General features: G+C 41.0%; 1 protein-coding gene across 1 annotated transcript in view; it reads left to right on the forward strand.

The window, feature by feature from the left end:
* The window catches only part of BCAP29 (B cell receptor associated protein 29), a 110,319-nt gene that overhangs the window by 47,512 nt on the left and 38,941 nt on the right, over positions 1 to 23,866 (forward strand). The window contains exons 4-6 of the mRNA XM_040343544.1: positions 9,218 to 9,365; positions 9,892 to 10,027; positions 10,604 to 10,715. Coding sequence (XP_040199478.1) covers positions 9,218 to 9,365; positions 9,892 to 10,027; positions 10,604 to 10,715 — 396 coding nt within the window. The remainder of the gene's footprint in view (positions 1 to 9,217; positions 9,366 to 9,891; positions 10,028 to 10,603; positions 10,716 to 23,866) is intronic.

The raw sequence follows: 23,866 nt of genomic DNA on the forward strand, positions 1-23,866 counted from the left end.
TGTTTTTTTTTTTTTTACTTGTACTTATCGTTATATGAGCCCTTGTTTTCCGGCTCCGAGCGGGGAATCCTGCGGGGAATGGGCGTTTCTAAGCGAAGAGGAGTTGATTGACGGCTGCTAAGGCGCGTCTTGGCCTCTGTTTAATCTTCAACTGCCATGATGCTGCACATGTGATCAGTTATGACACCAGCCATTGGATGGTTTGACAGTTTGGTTGAGAGCACAACCAATGTGACAGTTAGCATTCCCGGCATGCCAGGACACTTTTTCAAACTGTTAAATTGATGGGTTTACTTCCGCTTTAAGGATGCTGGAAAGTTCATTTTGAGGGTGAACCTCTTCTTTAAGGCCGCTAAATGAGAAATCCATCTTTCTGACTGTTTTATGTTACATCCACATTTATTTTGTAACTTGAAACATGGTTACCCCCCCCCCCCCCCATCCAGAATCCACAGGTTCTTCTCCCTATAACATTCAGTTATAGCTCCGGCTGAACATCTGTATCATTCATTCACAAGAATCTGTGAATGGAAAAACTACCACCATAGCAGAGGGAATTGTAGTTCTTAACCACTTGTTGACCGCCGCACGACTATTTACGTCAGCAACATGGTACTGGCAGGCAGATTGGCGTACAGGTACGTCCCTTTAAATTTGCCACCCAGTTGGCGCGCACGAGTGCGGCTGCGGGTCCCGGGAATTCGATGTTCCCGAGAGGCCCGCGATTGCGGTCGGCAAGGGCAGAACAGGGGAATGCCTTTGTAAACAAGGCATTCCTTTATTCTGCCTAGTAACACTGTCACTGATGACCGTTCCCCGTGATCGGGAACGGTCTTTAGTGACGTGTCACGTGTAGCCACACCCCCTAACACTAAGAATCACTCCCTAGGGAACACTTAACCCCTGCAACGCCACCTAGTGGTTAACCCCTTCATAGCACTGGTCGCTGTAAAAATGACAATGGTCCCAAAATGGTGTCAAAAGTGTCCGATGTCCGCCATAATTTTGCAGTCATGATAAAAATCGCTGTAAAAAAAAGAATATTAATAAAAATGTCATAAAACAGTGCCCTATTTTGTAGAAGCTATAACTTTTGCGCAAGCCAATCAATACACGTTTATTGCGATTTTTTTTCCCCCAAAATAATTTAGAAGAATACGTATCGGCCTGTGGAAAAATAAAAAATGTTTTTAGATATTTTTTGGGGATATTTATTATAGCAAAAAGTAAAAAATATAGAATTTCTTTCAAAATTGTCGCTCTTTTTTTGTTTATAGCGCAAAAAATAAAAATCGCAGAGGTGATAAAATAGCAACAAAAGAAAGCTCTATTTGTGGAAAAAAAGGGATGCCAATTTTGTTTGGGAGCCACGTCGTACGGCCGTGAAATTGTCAGTTAAAGTGTCACAGTGCCAAATCACAAAAAGTGGCCTGGTCTTTGACCACCAAAATGGTCCGGGGCTGAAGCGGTTAATGAGGCACAAGTATGGTAACATCACCGCACTTGTAGTAAATTGGTGTTTCCTCCATATGTGTCAAACACAAGGCCCACTGTCTGAATTTGCCCCACCAGGCCATTTCATATGGTCCTCGCACCTCTCCTGCAGCTGCGGCTCCACTCCCACCTCTGCCCTCACCTCGTCTCAGCAGTTGGCAGCAGAGAGGCAGACAGACCACCTCCACCTGATCCTGCCCTTCATGTGCAGACATGGAGAGGCTCACCTCTGCCCCCCTATCTTAGCAGTTGTCAGGAGAACTCCTCCTACAGATGTAGGGAGGACCCTCACCATGCCAACATCCAAAATATATATTTAAGGATTGACCAAGTCGAAAAATTAGCGGACTTTGTAGGCACACAGTGAGAGGGAGAATCAGTAAAAAGGTATACATTTTATTACAACATAATTAAAAAACATATAAACAACATACAAACAAATGCAGTTATAGAGGACTGGACCTATGGTACAAAGATTCATTTAATAATGTATCAAGGTAAGAGAAAAATTTCCGATCCAGTAATGCCTCCAAAAACGTGCTCGTCGCTGCGTTTTACTAAAATTTGAGCTTCCTCAGGACAGATACTGGGTGGTAGGTGCTGGTATATTTAATATACCAGCACCTACCCAGTATCTGTTGACAAGCAAGTTTTTGGAGGCATTACTGGATCAGAAATTCTTCTCTTACCTTGATACATTATTAAATTAATCTTAGGTCCAGTCCTCTAACTGCATTATTGGGTAACTGGTAACTGTGTCCATACAGGGTGTTTGTATGTTTATATGTTTTTTAATTATGTTGTAATAAAATTTATATTTTTTTACTGATGCTCCCTCTCATTGTGTGTCTACAAAGTCTGCTATTTTTATGACTTGGTCAATCCTTAAATATAATTCTCCTACAGATGCCTCTCTGTGCAGCCACAGCACCTCCTCATCTCTGCCTTCCCTGGTCTCAGCATTCAGCAGACTCCAGTCCCTCTCTGGTCCCCCTCCAAGGCTCTGTACTTTCTGCTTCCCAGCATCCCCCTGAGCTTCTTCCTGGCAGCACCAGCACTGTGATGTAAGGGGGGGGGGGGACTCAACATGTGATGAATGGGGTGCTCTAGACATCTGCTTATAATTATTATGAGAGTACAGTAAAACCTTGAATTGCAAAACACTTGTATATCAAAGCTAATTTCCCCATAAGCAATATTGCAAAATCAAATGATTCGTTCCTCAACCATTTATTCATAAGTCCTTCAGTTTATAGTCCATATAGCAATTTGATGGGTTGTGTAACCATAAAATGTCCATCCACAAATGGAAGCCTCCACAAGGGGATTAGAAGAACAGAACATTGGGCACAAGCTGCACATGCTCAGTTTGGTGTGTATTGCTAGAGTTTTTCTTTTTTTTCTTCGGAGAGTGCATGTGATCAGCACAGGGCCAGTCAGCACTGTCCAGACAGATAGTCAGGGGTCCTGCAGATTCATAGGACAATCAGGGGAGAATGAAAACTCCTCCTACAAGCTTTAACCAGACACTGATAGAAGTCACAAGACTTCTCTAAATGCTGATGAGAAAAGGTATTTAGCAGTTTATATTTACTAGAATAATTGCATTTCCATGTTCTGTGTACTGTGGGAGACCAGATATAGTGAATGCAGGGTCCTGGGTTTAGTACCACTTTAATCAAAGAATTACACAGCACCTCCGCAGAAATGGGCATTGCCTTTTTGTAACCATATAGGTAGTGTCATATGAAGGGGGATATGGGTGAAAAATGTGTCTTCTTTTAAACCTGGTCTTGGTAACTTTGTGAGTAGAACTTGTATATGTAAGGTGTTAAATATATGGCCATTGTGCAACCTTTATCCTTTTAACCTTTACCTACGTAGGTACTTGCTGCAGTACAACAGGTCCTTCTGAGCTCTGGCTGGTGTGGATCAGTTGACTCATCTTTAATTATAGCCAAATTACCACGCCTACCAATAATTAAAGCAAATCTGTCACTAGAGAAACGTATAATTTTGGGTACCATCGTTGGCATTTCCTTTCGACAATTCTTTTGTTTGGTCATCATGCTGAAGCATTGGCTTCTACATTATGACATTAGGGTGTGCACCCCAAAGCTCAAACACACATGCGTATATATATATATATATATATATATATATATATATATATATATATATATATATATATATATAGCAGTAGGGTAACGGACAGTAGTTTATTTTTCTTTTATTTCTATTATTACCTTTTGCAATTACATTTTTTTTATTATTTTCTTTTACAATTTTTTAGAAACACAATTGGGGGGCTTTGGTGAGATATCAGGGGCCTAAACAAACCCCTGATATCTCACTTTTGAGACAGAGAAAGGAGCTGAGGACAGAGATTCTTGATACCCCTTTCTCTGCAGCCAAATAGCAGGGGGAATCTGTGCAGCACAGGGTGATTAGGGTGCGCCTGGGCTCACTTTTCTTTGACGTTCATTTGCTGCAGGCTTGTTTCTGGTCTGCAACTTAAACATATTGAAGGCACCTGTTAAAGGTATACATAAAAGATAAAAAGTGATTGAAGTCTGAACTAAGATTTTTGCCGATTTTTTTTCTAAAGAGGATGAAATACTCTGATGTTACTTGTAACTTGATTTTACATAGAACACTTCTGTTTACAAAACACAAAAGAAACCTGCGTGCCAGAGCTGCCACACCTCTCCATGTCCTTGATAGGCACATAAAAAACAGTTCCAAATGTCCTTTGTATCTTTTTTACCTTTATTGCAGCAACATACAATGTACCTTGTTGTTTATTGCCTCAATATCTTACCTTACTCATCTTTCCTCTAACTCAGTAAAATTAATAAGGTTGAGTAACAAGGGCAGGAATACTCACTACTACTCACTACTTTAGTAGTAGTAGTAGTAGTATTCCGCTATCTCTGTGGAACTCTGTCAAACTAGGGCGGGAATCACTAAATGATGAACTGTGGTCCAGACTGAGTGATGATTCTATCCAGACCGCCAGACAGACAGTTTCCAGTGTGAGTGCCTGCCTTTCTCTGCACTGATTGGTTGTTAGGACAGCTGGGTTCCTAACAACTAATGACATTACTTGCGTGTCCTGCCCCTGACATTACAGGAGGATGGAAGTGGACCTTCCTCCATCCAGACCTGCAGCCTGTTCTTTTGCGTGGCTCCCACCTACTGTTAACCTGGAGCTAAAAGGTATCGGGGCACTGTTATGGAGACACGTGATACAAAGGGGCACTGTGATAGAGACACATGATGTAAAGGGCCACTGAGTTGAGGACACCTGAGGAAAGGGGCACTCTGATGGGGAAATGTGATGTACTAAGGATGAGCTCAGGCTTGTTCGCAACTCCACATACCTGTGCCCGCCTGTTAGATGACACTCCGCAGCACTAATCACAGGTAGTGAGACATTTCCCGATCCGTGCAGCCACGGATCGCGAAATGTCTCACTGCCTGTGATTAGCGCTGCGGATTGTCACGTGGCATTGCGAACACGCCTGAGCTCATCTTTACTTTTTAATGCCCGAACTTTGATGGGCACACCTGATGTAAGAGGGCATTTTGATGAAAACACCTGAAGTAAGGGGCACTTTGATGAGGACACCTGATATAAAGGGGCACTATGATGAAGACACCTGATGTAAGAGGGCACTCTGAAAATTGCCAATAAATATTATTGAAAAGCTATGGAAATTGGATTACAAGCATAATTATTTTCAGGTGAATGTTTGTAATCCAAAGCACTCGCTTATCAAAGTGAATTTCCCCATAAAGTCAATCGAAATGAAGACAATTCATTCCGCAGTGACTTCTATGTCAGGCAATACCGCATGTGGTCAGAGGTGGGGTGGGCCGGAAAGCTTCGGAAATACTCGGACAGCTCGGCTGATCTCGAAAGGTATTTCAGAGTGATTCCGAGTATTTCCGAACTGATTTAAACTGGAGGAAGCCAATTTAGCTTGTTTGCATCCACTCCCGATCCATTTGTGGACTAACCTTCATGGCAGCATTCCAATTTTTCTTCTTTACTAGATTAAAACTTCCAATCTGCATTTTGAAACCAAGTACCTTGTTTTATAGGTGGCTGGTTAAAGAATTCCACAAAGCATTGTTTGTTTCTAAAGCTGCCCCCCCCCCCAAAAAAAAACAAAAAAAACATTAGAGAGTCACTGCTCTGAAAACAAACTTACATGCATGGCCCCTGTTTATTGCCAAGTTTAAAAATGAGGGACCGCAATTTATAAGAAATTTCTCCAATGAGGACAGAGCAACAAAAGGTCCTTTTAGTAGCGAGGAGAAAGTTTAAAATTGCTATGAGGCAAAAATCAGACAGGCTGGTTGAACACAAGTCTATCGATATGTCAAATTGTGTACAACCGCCAAGGCCATACATGGATCAAAATTTGGCCAGCACCTGCTGAACTGGCTGACTTTTGATCCATATATGGCCAGCTAGCATCAATCCATATTCTATACAAGGTAGTCCCGTAGTCTAAACTGTCATAAACGAACACTATAAAAAGTCCCATGCAGTTGACTTGCTTGGAGTGGGGACTCCTGGAATATGTAAAAACAGACATAAGAAACCTAAGCAAAGGACTGCTAGTGTAGTAATTGGTGGATACAATTTAATGTATAAAAAATTGTGCGAAATGTGCACTCACAAATGAAACAGTAGGCCTAAGAGTAGAGTCCAAGATGACCGGTATCTAGATGACTACTCTCTGCCTGGCTGGAAAAGAGGCAGCATTCACAGAGAAAGCATTTCTTCTCCACCAGATTGAGTACTGGCCTGTGAGTGGTGCTTCTTCCTATTGACCATGTGTTGGTTGGATCCTATACTTACGTTTGTGAGTGCACATTTTGTAAAAATGAAAAATGAAAATCTTATCTATTAATTACTACACTAGCAGTCCTTTGTGCTTATTTCTTCAGTCTGTTTAAAAAGTAATTACATCCTACAGAGGAGGAATGGATTCACTTGACAATATAATCAAAATCCATAGGCAGAGTAGTATGCTGTGTGTCTCACATAGAACAAAAACCCATTACTACCCGGCATTACACTAACCAGAACCCAATACAGTCTATTGAATTTCACCACAGCTAAGAAGAAAGAGTAGTGTATGTTCAGTTAACTACCTCTTTTGCCTTGTACACACGATCGGAACTTCCGATGAAAAAAGTCAGATGGAATTTTTTCATCGGATACTCTGACCGCATGTGGGCCACATTGGACTTTTTCGGAGTTTAGAAATAGAACATTTTTAATTTTTTTCCAAAGGAAAAAAATCCTATCGGAAATTCCGATCGTCTGTGTGGAACTCTGACTCTGACAGAAAAAAAGAAAAAAAAAAAACATCAAATAGCAGCAGAACGCAGGTAACAGGAAAAGATAGGTCATCTACTTTAAGCATAATTTTATTTAAGGATAAATTCTATTAAACACTATATAACATGTTTTGTGGACATGGCATAATTCAGGAATTTTCAGGATGACTTGCAGAGAATCCAGCGGTGAATCAAAATATGTGGCTCATGTGCTTTGGTTTACCTCTTAAGTGCTCTGCAAGTCAGCTTGACTAAGCCCGTTTTACAACATGTCTGAAGAATGGGCAATTGGCCATGAAATGCATTATCAGGGGTGTCAAACTCCATTATGGTTACCCTCAAAGGGCTGGTTGTATCTGTAAGACTATATAAATGAATCTACTCTTTAAGTTATTAAATACTTGCCTCTGCATTTGATTAATTTATAACAAAAGTGCAGCGCTAGAATACAATGGTCAATGACAATAATCGTGACCAATGGTGTAAAATAATGAAACAATTGAAGTCCAATCATTGAATCTCCAAACAACTTGATGGATTGCTCCAGCTGGTGAGTAGTGCACAGTTCCAAACAATGGAAGTGAGTAGATAATTATCTCATATAGTTGTCTGAGGTCATCATCCAAAACATCAAATAAATAAATGTGTAAAATAAGGACATGGAAATGAAAAAGAGAGTGCTCCAGATGGTGCAAATCAAACTAAACCATGGAAGATTTTATTTGAAAAATAAACGATACATAAAATCATGTGAAAATATAAAAAGCAGTATAGGGTGCTTACATAGCAGTACCCGACGCGTTTCGGCTAAAAAGCCATCAACAGGGGCATTGTTGATGGCTTTTTTAGCCGAAACGCATCGGGTACTGCAATGTTAGCACCCTATACTGCTTTTTATACTTTCACGTGATTTTATGTATCGTTTATTTTTCAAATAAAACCTTCCAAGGTTTAGTTTGGTTTGCACCATCTGGAGCACTCTCTTTTTCATTTCCATGTCCTTATTTGCCCTGCCTGTTCACTGAGGTTGGCCATCTGACCTGCATTATTCAATCACATCCGCCTGGTTCCTGGATTCTACTAGGATTGATACAGCCACCACTGCCCAGAGTGACCATCTTTGCAGAGTCCCAGGTGTGTTGAGACCATCACGCCTACTAGACTTACTGTTTATATGAACATGTGAGTCCACACCTGTCGGTAAGAGTACCCATTTATTTATTTGATGTTTTGGATGATGACCTCAGACAACTATATGAGATAATTATCTACTCACTTCCATTGTTTGGAACTGTGCACTACTCACCAGCTGGAGCAATCCATCAAGTTGTTTGGAGATTCAATGATTGGACTTCAATTGTTTCATTATTTTACACCATTGGTCACGATTATTGTCATTGACCATTGTATTCTAGCGCTGCACTTTTGTTATATATTTTGCTTTTTACTTTGTTTGTGTCCCAGCTGCTTACTGTTCACCCACTTATTATTTGGTTTAGCACAGTTGTTTTTCTTTTTCTCCACGTTCTACATTTGATTATTACTGGTTTTAATAATAAATGAAGACGTAAGCTGTAAAGGACATGTGCAGACTGGCACATAGCCCACTCACACTCCTGTAGCAGATGATGCAAGTCTGAAAAGGAGGGTCACCCACCGATGGTAATCCGAAATAAACTTTATTGTGGACTGCTCAGATAGAACATAGTTCTGCCATGGTGTTCTGTCTGAGCAAAGTTTCTTGTGGATGATCTAAGTGGTGTGCGACCTTCCTTTTCAACTGGCATAGAATTATAGTATTCTCTTTTCAATAATTTTTATTGAAATTTTCAAGAGAACAGGTAATTACAAAAACAGTACAATAATTTTCTTCGATCCATCTCAGCATACAGTACTGGGTACATAAGATGAATTATAGTATTCTCATAGTAATTATAAGATGATGTCCAAAGCACCCCACTCTCCTTACATCAGAAGTCAAGAGTTCTCCACCCTCCCTTACATCATAGTGCACCCCATTACCTTGTGCTACTGGTAAGTAGCTGGGGATGGAGCTGGGATGCAGAAAAGGTGGGGGCTGAAGGGGGACCATATGAGGGCTAAAGTCAGCACTCGGAATCTGCTGAATGCTGATACCAGGGGAGGCGGGAACGAGGAGGTGCTGTGGCTGCACAAGAAGTGCAGAATTCCGTCGTTCTCTCTGTTGCCAACTTCTGAAAAGGGTAGACCAAACATTAACTGGGTGCCTTTGCTACCTGTGTTTACTTGTATTTAGTTTTTTATAATAATAAATACTCTTACTGTTGCAATTAACCTTTCCAAAAACTTAATATAAATATATGCCATTTTAATTTTCAATTTACAGATGCTATAAGAGAGGTTAGAAAGTACTCTTCAACCCCAACAATTGACAAGAACGCAGCTCTTCCTGGTGGTTATGATCACATCCATATGAAGCTTTTCAGATCCCAGCGGAATCTGTACATCTCTGGATTTTCTCTGTTTCTGTGGCTGTAAGTGTCTCATGCAAAACTGCATTCTTCTTTTCTTTCTTTCTTTTTATTTTTTATATGGAGTGGGACAGGAAGAAGCTGAAAGTGGAAGCTGTAGGAGAGTAGATGTATGTTATTACTCCCCTAATAAAGTGTACATGAACAGAACATTTTATGGTGCCTAAAGGAAAAGTCTAAGTTTTAAAAGTATTGCTGTTTATGGACATTGTGTAACACATATATGGCTATACATGTTGTTATCTATTACCTAACTGTTTTTTTATTGCTTCTCCCTGTGTACTATGACTAGCAATATAGTATATCTGCACTGATATGTCTAATCAGTTTATCAGTAGACAGGAAGGAGTAGCAACAGAGTATAGGAATGCCTAGTGAGGGTTAATGTATATATTTTATAGCTAAATATTTTGCCCGATAGCTTTTCATTGAATTAAAGAATGTATGAAACTCTCCTTCCAATAAGTACATGGATAAACATTTGGAAACATTGCCTCGCTATGAAAAGTTATTGTTGCATGTTTTATAGCGTTCTGCGTCGTGTTATATCTCTGATAAATCAGCTGGCATCGGTGATGGATGACAATGATGCTTTGCAAACACAAGTAGAGAAGGTCAACGGAGCTGCCAAAAAGCACATGGAAGACAATGATGAACTAAAAAAGGTAAATTGCTTTTGACTTTTCCCTTCTTAGACATTGTTTACATGGATGATAGTGTCTACTGCCCCATTGGCTTAGTTGCGACACAGTCCCATTGGCTACAGCATGTACTGTATATGCAATAAAAAATGTGGTTGAAATGGGGAATGGGCCATATAGCTGAAATGATTCCTTCCATGTACATGCACGTAAAGTAGATAAGAAGCTGAAAATGTTAATGCAATGTGGTGCCAGTTCAGTACATCACTGGGAATGGTGCTACTGTATGGAGTTATGTTTTGCCCCAGAACTTCAACCACTTTTGGGAGTGAGGCAGTGGCCTTGGCTGAAATAGACAACAGTCATTCTGACAAATTCCATTAAGCCACAACCCTTGGATGTTGTTGGATTTTCCCACCTTAGGCACCTTTGGGAACAGGTAAAGTTATTGTAATGTAAACACAGTAGTGGTTTAACCAAACCTGTCAGCATTTTATCTTTTAAAACTGATATCCTTGCCAAGGGTAGGCACCACAAGGTTTTTTTTTTACCAGACAGAAAATATGTTACAAAATAAATATGCTCTCTTTCATTGTGCAGATTTTGGATTCAAATAAACTTGGAAAAAATGAAAAGACTATTAAAGCAGAAAACGAAAAGCTAAAAAAAGAAATTGAAGATGGGAAAGGAGAATTAAAGAGACTGTCAGAAGGTGAGTCATGTTGGAGGAAATATGTGGATTTTTTCACATTTTCCAAGAATATATAAAGAATAACATTTCTGTAGCCTTTAGGTAAAAGAATATACAACAATAATAACTACGCCTGGTTTCATTGTTGATTATATACTCAGTAAAGTGTATCTGCAGCTACTCCTCTTACTTTTATAGAAAGGAAACAATCACACTTTGTTAATATTTGGCAAATTTTACACATGCAGATTTGTGGATTCATTGTGTAAATAACCTACTACTTAACACTGACAGCTTTCCAAAATATATTATACATGTCTTTGCCGTGTCCCAATCTATTAAACACATCATATTAATTTTTAGATCAGATTGGTCGTTTGGCAAGGATAATTTTCGTTATATATTAGACATGGTCATAGGATGACAAAATCTCTGTGTACAGTGGAACCTCGGTTTGAGAATAGGGCCGAAACAACTAATCGATTAAAACAACTTAAATTAGCCCTTTATAGTACAAAAAAGCAAAATCGCTACTGTAAATATTACCTTCACTGTCCCACAGTAAAATAAATGAACCCCTTACAGTAGCGATTATTTGCTCTTTTTATACTTTCTTTTTGTTTTTTTAACCCCATTATGTTACTAAACATCTCAGGCCTGGGTCATACCTGTGTTTTTTGGTGCTTTTTGCAGAAACACACTACAGTTCATTTACATGTTTTCCTATGGGACATGTTCACATCCATGATTTTTTTTCAGCTGCTGCGTATTTGGAAAGGGCGAGGACTTTTTAACGCAAAACGGTGCTATTTTTTTTTTTTGTTCAATATACTTCAATGGAGAAGCTGCAGAAAAGCATGTAATGTGTTTTTGCAGCAATTTGTGTTTTGTAATCTGCCCAACAACAAATTGACCCCAAAAAATGTAAAAATTCTAATTTTTTTTTATAAGGCTATTATCCGATTAATCGAAACAATAATCAACCAACTAATCGATTATAAAAATAATCGTTAGTTGCAGTCCTATTTGAGAGCGTTTTGATTTGCGAGCAACTTTTCTTTTTAATTCTGACTCGGTTTGCGAGTGTTTGACTAGCAAGACGAGCAGAATTCAAGCTGAATAGGCCTGCAGTACCTCAATTGGCCTGAGGTATGGGGGCGCAGAAGCCGAGCAGAGCCGAAAATAGACTGCAGTACCTCATTTGGCCTGAGGTACGGGGGCGGAGGAGCCGAGAAAAGCCAAACATTGTCCTGCAGTACTTCATTTGGCCTGAGGTACGGGGGCGCAGGAACTGAGCCGAAGTATCCTCAGGACTTTTCGGCCATTTTCGGCGCTCTCTGGCACCCCCCACCTCTAGCCACATTCGGAACAAATTATTTTCGTTTCCATTGACTTCAATGAGAAAACTCGCTTTGATATGCGAGTACTTTGGATTACGAGCATACTCCTGGAACGGACTATGCTCGTAATATGAGGTTCTACCGCATATTAAAGAAAATGAATACGCTATTACAGTGACTAGAACCCAACTGTCATTTAACAGAGCAAATATCAGAGCCCAGGAGCGTGCTAGGGAACACCAGGTGAAGTGGATACAGCTCCTCTCAGATTAGGTCTTGAGATCTTAATGCACATATAAAAAACAAATGCAAGATGGAGCCTCCATCTAGGTGTAGGATGGTTTGATAAAGGGGCGCTTCTATTTGCCCTAGAACATGTAGCCACACCGTCTCCACTTCTTGTCACCATCACCCTGCCGAGAGAGGTGCTGTTTGGAGCCGCAGCCATCTTGCTTCTTCTGGAAGCCACTGTTGCTGATGTTCCAACTGAAGCCAGCTGTACTTCCACCAAGAACTCTGTTTCCGCCAGCCACATACCTGCAGTGCTCTTGGTGATCCTTTTGAGGTCTATTTGGGTTTTGACATGCCTTGATCAACCTTTAACTAGTGAGTGCATTTTTATCGTTTTTCATGTGATACCACTGCCTGGGGGGAGCCTGGGGTGGGGTGGGACAGGCTGAGACTGCCGTTCATTCCAATACCAGTGGGTCTGTATTGATGTATGGCTTCAGGGGATTCATCCTTTACTCCACAGTTGTTTGAAGCCGAGATAACCTTCGTCCCTGGCCTGCACTCACAGTGGTGGACACAGAATATCTTTCCCTTGTAGACTGAGCGGCACACATTTACCATTACCAATCTTAAAGTGGAACTTTAGTCAGAAAATTAAGTCCTGCTAGATCTCTTCAGTCTGGCCACTTTCGTAGGAATAGCTATGTAAAACATTAAAATAGGAGCTTCTGGTTTAAAATCCAGTAATACCCTATCTCAGCCTGCTCTGCACATGCTTAGTTGCTCTCTAATTTTGTCACTGTGCCAAAAATCAGTCACTAGAGGCCAATCTGTGGACAGCCTAAAGATGTACGCGGCATAACAGGTTTTCTTCTACGATTGCCCTGTATTTGGCTCCATTTATCTTCCTCTTATTCATCAACTCTGACCATATTCTTTGTCCCTGCTAAAGAATGGTGTGTTCAGGGTGATGTGGAGTGTAAGTTTTTCGCCACAAATGGCATTTTGCTTTTAGGCCAAAAAGTACAATTTTGGTCTCATCTGACCAGAGCACCTTCTTCCACATGTTTGCTGTGTCCCCCACATGGCTTCTCACAAACTGCAAATGGGACTTCTTATGGCTTTCTTTCAACAATGGCTTTCTTCTTGTCACTCTTCCATAAAGGTCAGATTTGTGGAGTGCACGACTAACAGTTGTCCTGTGGACAGATTTTCCCACCTGAGCTGTGAATCTCTGCAGCTCCTCCAGAGTTACCATGGGCCTCTTGGCTGCTTCTCTGATTAAAGGGGTCGTAAAGGTAAAATTTTTTTTCCCTAAATAGCTTCCTTTACATTAGTGCAGTCCTCCTTCACTTACCTCATCCTTCCATTTTGCTTTTAAATGTCCTTATTTCTTCTGAGAAATCCTCACTTCCTGTTCTTCTGTCTGTAACTACACACAGTAATGCAAGGCTTTCTCCCTGATGTGGAGAAAGCATCTTGAGGGGGGGAGGGGGCGAACAGGAGGGTCAGGACACTCTCTACTTTGCAGATAGAGAAAGGAGCTGTGTGTTAGTGGGCGTCCTGACACTCCTGCTCACCCCCTCAAGAGGCTTTCTCCACACCAGGGAGAAAGCCTCGCATTACTGTGTGTAGTTACAGACAGAAGAACAGGAAGTGAGGATTTCTCAGAAGAAATAAGGACATTTTAAAGCAAAATTGAAGGATGAGGTAAGTGAAGGAGGACTGCACTAAGGTAAAGGAAGCTATTTAGGGAATTTTTTTTTTACCTTTACAACCCCTTTAATGCTCTCCGTGCCCAGCCTGTCAGTTTGGGTGGACAGCCATTTCCTGGTAGGTTTGCAATTGTGCCATACTTTCATTTTCGGATGATGGATTGAACAGTGCTCCGTGAGATGTTCAAAGTTTGGGATATTTTTTTTAACCTTGCTTTAACCACTTGCTTACTGGGCACATAAACCCCCTTCGTTCCCAGGCGAAATTTCAGCTTACGGCACTGCGTCGCTTTAACTGACATTTGCGCGGTCGTGCGACGTGGCTCCCAAAAAAAATTGACGTCCTTTTTTCCCCACAAATAGAGCTTTATTTTGGTGGTATTTGATCACCTCTGCGGTTTTTATTCTTTGCGCTATAAACAAAAAAAGAGCGATAATTTTAAAAATATATATATATTGCTATAATAAATATCCCAATTTTTTTTAAAAAAAAACTTTTTTTTTCTCAGTTAAGGCCAATACGTATTTTTCGACGTATTTAGGTAAAAAAAAAAAAATCGCTAAAAGCGACTGGTTTGCGCAAAAGTTATAGCGCCTACAAAATAGGGGACAGAATTATGATTTTTTTTTATTATTTTTTTTTTTTACTAGTAATAGCGGCGATCTGCGATTTTTATTGGGGCTGCGATATTGCGACGGACGTATCGGACACTTTTGACACAAATTTGGCGCCATTCACATTTATACAGTGATCGGTGCTATAAAAATGCACTAATTACTGTATAAATGTGACTGGCAGTGAAGGGGTTAACACTAGGGGGTGAGGAAGGGGTTAAATGTGTATCCTAGGTGTGTTCTAACTGTGTGGGGGGTGACTGGGGGAGGTGACCGATGCTGTGTCTCTATGTACAAGAGACACAGATCGGTCTCCTCTCCTCTGACAGCACGTGGAGCTCTGTGTTTACACACAGAGCTCCACGTCCCTGTTGTCTTACCGACGATCGCGTGTACCCGGCGGACATCACGGCCGCCAGGTACACGCATCAGCTTCCCAGCTATGCGCCGGGACAGTGTTTACCTGCTGTGCGCCCCCCCAGTGGCGCGCGCGGGTAATGCTTTCCAAAGACGTCCAGTTGGCACCTGAGAGAAGCGCTGTTGATGTCTTTTGTCAATAGCGCGGGTCTCAAGTGGTTAAACCTCTCCACAACTTTATCTCTGACCCGTCTGGTGTGTTCCTTGGCCTTCATGATGCTGTTTGCTCACTAAGGTTCTCTAACAAACCTCTGAGGGCTTCACAGAACAGCTGTACTTTAATTGAGATTAAATTACACACAGGTGGACTCTATTTACTAATTAAGTTACTTCTGAAGGCAATTGGTTCCACTATACTTTAGTTTGGGGTATCAGAGTTAAGGGGGCTGAATACAAACATACGCCACACTTTCAGCTATTTATTTGTAAAAATATTTTGAAAACCATTTATCATTTTCTTTCTACTTCACAATTATGTGCAACTTTGTGTTGGTGTATCACATAAAATCCCAATATAATACATTTACATTTTTGGTTTTAACATGACAAAGCGTGGAAAATGTCAAAGGGTATGAATACTTTTTCAAGGCACTGTACTGTATATCATGTTATTGCAGTAAATTTGTTGCATAAGTTGACAGCAATATTTATATGATTATTTGTCTATTATATTCTCATTAGCTGGGCTTGTCATGAATTGTGTGACATTTACAATACAACACTTATTAATCTAGCTGTTTTTAACAATAACAACATTTTCCCTCATCTGTATTGATAATTGTAAGCATTTTCTAAGCTTGGTTCAATGATACATGGTTAAACAACTCCAATAAAACCAGTTAATCGTAAGAAGCAATTCCTGTTATACACCTATTGTTTGTTTTACAAATAAAGTATAACAGTGTTAGATTAAAGCAGAATGGACCTGTATGACATTGGATGTCACCGAGGGTGTGACATTAATGTCTACCATCCTGAGACTTTTACATTATACGGTGTAACTCTTTACCTTATGAAGGTCAAACATCTTCCTTCTGAATTTTTTTTTACAGTTGCACACTTATATAGTTCCTTGAGAGCTCAAGTAATGTGACCTGGTACAGTGGAGAGACCAATGATAAACATGAACTTTTCTTTTATTGAGAATTGAAAATGTTATGTTGCATTGTAAAGCGTGTTAGCAGTAATTAATGCACTCTCATTGTTTGGGTATGAGTGTCAGTCCGTACCAAACAGATATGGCAAAATGTGTGGATGCCAGGTCATTAAAGTGGCTGTGAAGGCTAAAGATTTTTTTTTATACCTTTAATGCATTCTCTTTTAGGGTAAAAAAAACTTTTGACACACTTTTTTTTTTAAAGCACTTTAAACCCATGTTTACACTGAAGGCTGGTTTGAAATCGTGTGAATTCAGCTGAACTCGCACAATTTCAAACCAGCATTTCAGCTCGACTTCAGGGGGCGATTTGACAGACATCTGTGCAGGTTCATGAATAGATGTCTATTCAAATCACCCCCCGAAGTCACCAAAAGTAGTGCAGAATCTACTTTTGGGATCGGTGCCACGGCGCACCCATTCGGACAGTGCCATTGCCGACAATAGGACCTGATTTAACCTGTCAAATTGCATGCCAAATCAGCCCAATATGAACTAAGGTTCCTTTCACACAGGCGGACCATTAATTTCATCAGGTTAGTCACGTCTTTTCAAAGAACAAAACTGGTGACATTTTCATCAGTTTTTTTTTATCAGCTGCTCATCAGTTTCTCATCAGTTTTTTTTACATCCACTACCAATGAAAAAACTGACCGTTTCACAGTTTAGGGCTCTTTCACGCGGAGCGGACCGTTTCTGGGTCCGCTCCGTGTGTCTCCGTCGGCTCAGCGGGGATCCCCGCTGAGCTGTCGGCGGATAGGGCGGTCCCCGCACACAGTGCAGAGACCGCCCTGTCTCAGCTTCGCTCTGCCCTATGGGGAACCGGATGCAGACAGACCGTCTGTCCGTCCGCACCAGTTCCGTTCCGCCGGACGGAAGAAAAATAGGGTTTTCTTCCATCCGAAAACCAGATCCCGACGCACGCGGACGTTAGCGGATGCTCCATCCGCTAACGGACGCGATCCCATAGGGATGTATTACAAGTCCGTTAACGGACTTGTAATAACGGACAGGCGGAACGGACGTCTGAAAGGGGCCTTAGGTCAGTTTTTTGTCCAATCAGTTTTTTTAACGGAAGAAAAATAAAGCTTTGATCCTTTTCAAAAAACGGATGTTGACGGATGCAGATGTGAACTGACGAATGCAGATGTGAACTGACGGATGCAGATGTGAACTGACGAATGCAGATGTGAACTGACGGATGCAGGTGTAAACCATTTTTCCATAGAGCTGCATTGATGTCCGTTTTTCATTCGTCAATAGATGGGTGAAAAATGGACCGCATGTGTTAAAGGGGCCTGAATGCCAATCAAACATCTCTCACTAAATAAAATGGTTACCTTACAATCCTGTTCACAATGTTGCATTTGCTTTGCTTCAAAAATTATATCCCATGTCGCTATAAGTGAAATGTTATAACAAATGTATTTTATAAATATTTTTGCTTGATTCAGCTTTAAAGGGGTTGTAAAGGTAAAAAAAAAAAATCCTAAATAGCTTCCTTTTCCTTAGTGCACCTCATCCTTCGATTTTGCTTTTAAATGTCCTTATTTCTTCTGAGAAATCCTCACTTCCTGTTCTTCTGTCTGTAACTACACGCAGTAATGCAAGGCTTTCTCCCTGGTGTGGAGAAAGCCTCTTGAGGGGGGAGGGGGTGAGCAGGAGTGTCTGGACGCCCACTAACACACAGCTTTTTTCTCTATCTGCAATGTAGAGAGTGTCCTGACACTTCTGCTCGCCCCCTCCCCCCCCCCCCCTCAAGAGGCTTTCTCCACACCAGGGAGAAAGCCTCACATTACTGTGTGGAGTTACAGACAGAAGAACAGGAAGTGAGGATTTCTCAGAAGAAATAAGGACATTTAAAAGCAAAATGGAAGGATGAGGTTAGTGAAGGAGGACTGCACTAAGGTAAAGGAAGCTATTTAGGGGCAAAAAAATTACCTTTACAACCCCTTTAATGTTGATAATTATGACAGTGAGTATTTACTGGTTTACCGTAACCATATTTTGTAATATACTGATCAGTTTCTAAGACCTCGTCTTAAAAAAAGTTAAAACTTATAAGTAATCCATCTTTGTACTTAAAATGTTAACACATTGTAGAGAAGCTGAAGATGTTTTGCTTGTGGCTAGTTTGTTAATAATTTACCTTGTAAATGTGTTGTATTTCTCTTTATTGTTGGCTGGCTTAAGAAAGTCAGTACTATGTTACAAGACCTTACTTTGATTTTCCCATTAACCCATTGAAAGAATGAGTAAGGACCAGTTCACATCACATGCAGTCCAGTGCGCTTTTTCCTGCACTAAAATGCCTGGAAAGTAGGTTATATGGTTTTCAATGGCATAGTGCACATCAGTGTTCCAGTTCCAGAACAAAAAGTAGAACATGCTGCATTTTTCCTGCACTGGACTGTACTAGAACGCTGTAAAAGGCATCAAGAATGCACCAGAACGCACTTAAATGCATCAAAAAGCACTGGAACACACACATGTCCTATTTCAGTGCTAGTTCACACCAGATGCATTTCCGTGCGTTTTTTTTCTGCACTAAAAATGCATGCAGTGTTTGCCATTTATTCCAATGGTTCTAGTTCACATCAGTGCAGTCAGTTTCCTGTGCAGAAAACATAGTAGAGCGTGCTGCATTGTTTTCTGCACAGAACAAAAACTGATCTGAAAACGTATCCGGAGTGCATTTTTGTGGTGTCAACGGGCCCTAAAAATGCATGCACAGTGTTTTCCATGTATTCCGATGGCTCTAGTTCACACCAATGCGGTCATTTTCCGTTGCAGAAACTGACCCGAAACTGACTGCATTGGTGTGAGCTAGAGCCATTGCAATACATGGAAAACACTGTGCATGCATTTTTAGTGCAGATAAAAAAGGGCACAAATCTGCAAGAAAAAGGGGGGAAAAAGCACTGTATTGCTTCAAAAACACACTGGAACGTATCAAAAATGTGCATGCAGAAAAGCACCTGGAATGCATCCGGACCGCATTTCTATGGTGTGCATTGACCCTAAAGGAGGAGCAAATATGGCAGTTATTAAAAATACACTAAAATGGGTGTATTATGCTAGCACTTCATTATGTTTAAATACAAAAAAAAAAGAAAGTGATTTAAATGATGTGCAAGTATATACTGTATAATCATACACTATATGATTATAGTGCCTTTACACGCACATGAACTTTAATGGCATCCCAGCTTCAACTCCTCTAAGAAGGCTGTCTACAAGGTTTAGGAATGTGTCTATGGGAATGTTTGACCATTCTTCCAGAAGCGCATTTGTGTGGTCAGGCACTGATGTTGGATGAGAAGGACTTTCTCACAGTCTCCACTCTAATTCATCTGAAAAGGTGTTCTATTGGGTTGAGGTCAGGACTCTGTGCAGGCCCTTCAAGTTCCTCCAAAGGGCTCATCCATGTCTTTATGGACCTTTTTGTGCACTGGTCCAAATCATTTGGTGGAGGGGGGATTATGGTGTGGGATTGTTTTTCAGTAGTTGGGCTTGGCCCTTTAGTTCCAGTGAAGAGAACTCTTAAGGTGGCCCCTTCCTGTTCCAACATGACTGCGCACCAGTGCACAAAGCAAGGTCTATAAAGACATGGATGAGCGAGTTTGGGGTGGAGGAACTTGACTGTCTTGCACAGAGTCCTGACCTCAATCCGATAGAATACATTTGGGATGAATTAGAGTGGACACTGCAAGCCAGGCCTTCTCGTCCAACATCAGTGCCTAACCTCACAAATGCGCTTCTGGAAGAATGGTTAAACATCCCCATATACACACTCCTAAACCGTGTGGACAGCCTTCCCAGAAGAATTGAAGCTGTTATAGCTGCAAAGGGTGGGCCAACTCAATATTGAACCCTACGGACTAAGACTGGGATGCCATTAAAGTTTGTGTGCGTGTAAAGGCAGGAGTACCAATATTTTTTGTTAATATAGTGTATGATTATTTACACTTGCACATCATTTAACCACTTAAGGACCGCCTCCTGCACATATACGTCGGCAGAATGGCACGGCTGGGCACAAGCACGTACCTGTACGTCCTCTTTAAGTGCCCAGCCATGGGCTCCGAAGCTCCGCGGCCGCTGGACCCGCGATCGGTCCCCGGAGCTGAAGAACGGGGAGAGGTGTGTGTGTGTGTAAACATAGCTTCCCCGTTCTTCACTGTGGCGCTGTCATTGTTCGTCTGTTCCCTGATATAGGGAAAGGCGATCTATTTATTTATTTATTTATTTATTAAAATTCTTAAAAGTACAAAACGCAGTCAGTTACCCGTAGGCCTCGATGCGCCAAGAGCAACAATACAGCAGCAACCAAAAAAAACACACACAGGCAGCGGAACAGATCAAATTTAAAATAGTTAGCAGATCAAAAAACTATAAAACCTATGTAATTCCATAGGCTTGACTGAAAAATGACGTCACGCGTCCAGCCCTGCCCCCCTACAGTTAAAAACACATATGAGGTCACACTTAACCCCTTCAGCGCCCCCTAGTGGGTTAACTTCAACTAATGACTGCAATTGTCATTTTCACAGTAAACAATGCATTTTTATAGCATTTTTTGCTGTGAAAATGACAATGGTCCCAAAAATGTGTCAAAATTGTCCGCTGCGTCCGCCATAATGTCGCAGTCACGAAAAAATCGCCGCCATTAGTAGTAAAAAAAATAATAATAATGCAATAAAACTATCCCCTATTTTGTAAACGCTATAAATTGTGCGCAAACCAATCGATAAACGCTTATTGCGATTTTTTTGCCAAAAATTGGTAGAACAATACATATCGGCCTAAACAGGAAAAAAAAAAGTATTTTTATGTATTTTTGGGGGATATTTATTATAGCAAAAAGTTAAAAATAGTGCATTTTTTTCAAAATTGTTGCTCTATTTTTGTTTATAGTGCAAAAAATAAAAAACGCAGGGGTGATCAAATCCCACCAAAAGAAAGCTCTATTTGTGGGAAAAAAAGGACGCCAATTTTGTTTGGGAGCCACTTCGCACGACCGCGCAATTGTCAGTTAAAGCGACGCAGTGCCGAATCGCAAAAAGGGGCCTGGTCCTTTACCTGCATTTTGGTCCGGGTCTTAAGTGGTTAAATCGCTTTCTTTTTTTTTTTTTGTATTTAAACATAATGGAGTGTTGGCATAATATACCCATGTTAGTGTATTGTTGATGCCATATATTATACAATTTTCTAATTCAATTTCCTTTAGATATACCTTCAACTATGTAGTGCAAGGGCCTGCCTGATTGCATACAAATTGAAAGTGTTTAGGTTTGACCTCATATTATATGGTTTTGGTATCTCTAAGTCTGGCCATACATTTATACAATTTTCCTTTAAAGTGTCAGCATATTTTGTGTATTATAACACCTGTTTATGAAAACAGAAATAGCCCCTGGATGCTGTGGATGGATGTTCAAGCACATACTGACCTGCCTATAAATGGGCTCTGCGCATGCATGCTATTTCCCCATGTATTCCTTTATCTGAGGCCATACTCCTTTGCCCATAAGCATGAATGAGGCTGTGGTGCATAAGGCCAGTAAGTGCAGGGCGCAGCTGGGACTGTAGTCATGCAAAGGTTGTGTAGTGCTGGGCAGTGCTACACAATGTAGATCTCTGAAAGGGTATTGAAGGTATACTGTATACAGGGCTCAAAATTTCAAGTCCTAAGCTACTAGCCAGGCCTTAAGAGTTGCTCCCACCCAACACCTATTCTGCCTTGCCCCAAAACACACCCTCACAAATTATCTCATAAAAAGATACTGTTAAATGTTTTATGTAGAATTAAGTTACAAAAAATAAATATTAACAACAACGTTATCAGTGCAGCCTCATCGGTGCCCATCAATGCAGCCTCATCGGTGCCCATCAATGCAGCCTCACCGGACCCGATTCTCCTCCCAGCAATCGGCCAGGAAACTTTGGGGAAGGGAGAGGAAGAGGAAATCCAGCCAGATCACACAGAGAGGAGAATTCCGCTGTCAAAGTTCCACCTCCTGGACCAGCTCTTATGGTAGACGTCACACTACTTCAGTTTCCTGGTATTGGACAAGTATGCTGTCTATCATAGGAGAGCCTGTCCAGGAGGCTGTAAATTTCTTTTAACAGCGGAGTTTCCCCTCTCTGTGTAATTCGGACAGCTTTCCTCTTCCTCTCCTCTACCTTTCCCACTGTTTCCTGGCCGATCGCTGGGAGGAGAATTGGCCCGCCAACCCCCCTCCCCTCCGATGTGGCTCCACACTCGCCCTCAGCTAATTTCCACTCGCCAAATGCTAGCAGGCGAGTGGAAATTTTGAGGGCTGCTGTATATATTGCTTTGTGGGTTACACTGAAGGGGAGAGGAGGTAAGCTTTAAAGGGCAACTTTGCTAAAAGTGAAATTGTCTTTTCAACCCAGATACTTTTTTTTTTCTTCAACTTAAAGCGTACCCATGACTTGCCCATGAACGCAAAGGAACAGGTTTACTTCAATGTAGTTTTCCCCAGCTGTGTATACTTTTTTTTTAATTTCCTTTCACCAAAAGCAAAATAAAGTTTTGTGTAAGCTATGAGTCGTAGCTTATTCAGGGCTATGGACTCCTTGTGTGATAGTGATGTCCCCCTTAGAGCCCTTTCACAGCGCTTTTTTTAAGTTTGGGCTGTGTGCTGGCAGGGAGGTGAAAAATCTCCTGCAAGCAGCATCTTTGGAGGGTGAAAAAAAAAACGCCTCAAAAGTGCCCCCTCTCCATTGAAATAAATAGGAAGTGCTTCAAAATGGTTCTTGAAGCAGTTTTCGAGTCACGTGACCTTCAAAAACCGGAAAAGCTCCTCGAAAGCGCTTAGCGTTTTTATGGGCAGTTTTCAAGTCCCTTAGTGTGAAAGAGCTCTTAAGCTCTTGGTGCTGATTGGAATGGCAAAGGAGTGAAGGAAAGGCGTGCTGTGAATATGCTGACATGCTGAATAGGCAAAGCACAGAATTGATTTATTTAGTATGAAAAAAACTTCATACTGTCATCTCTACTTTTTGCTTTTGTTTATTGAAAAAGGTAGAGAAAGGAAGCACCATGAGTGTAGTATTACAACAGCTTTAACCACTTAACCCCCGGACCATTTTGCTGCCCAAAGACCAGAGCACTTCTTGCGATTCGGGACTGCGTTTTTATTTTTTGCGCTATAAACAAAAATAGAGCGACAATTTTGAAAAAAATGAATATTTTTTACTTTTTGCTGTAATAAATATCCCCCAAAAATAGCTTAAAAAAAATGTTTTTCCCTCAGTTTAGGCCGATGCGTATTCTTCTACATATTTTTCGTAAAAAAAATCACAATAAGCATTTATTGATTGGTTTGCGCAAAAGTTATAGTGTTTACAGCGATTTTTTTTCGGTACTGCGACATTATGGCGGACACTTCGGACACTTTTGACACATTTTTGGGACCATTGGCATTTTTATAGCGATCAGTGCTATAAAAATGCATTGGATTACTATAAAAATGCCACTGGCAGTGAAGGGGTTAACACTAGGGGGCGGGGAAGGGGTTAAGTATGTTCCCTGGGTGTGTTCTTACTGTGGGGGGGGGGGGTGTGGCCTCACTAGGGGAAATCACTGATCTTCTGTTCATACGTTGTATGAACAGAGGATCAGCATTTCCCCCCCTGACAGGACTGGGAGCTGTGTGTTTACACACACAGCTC

Source organism: Rana temporaria, chromosome 3 (assembly GCF_905171775.1).
Source record: "Rana temporaria chromosome 3, aRanTem1.1, whole genome shotgun sequence".
Lineage (NCBI taxonomy): Eukaryota > Metazoa > Chordata > Amphibia > Anura > Ranidae > Rana > Rana temporaria.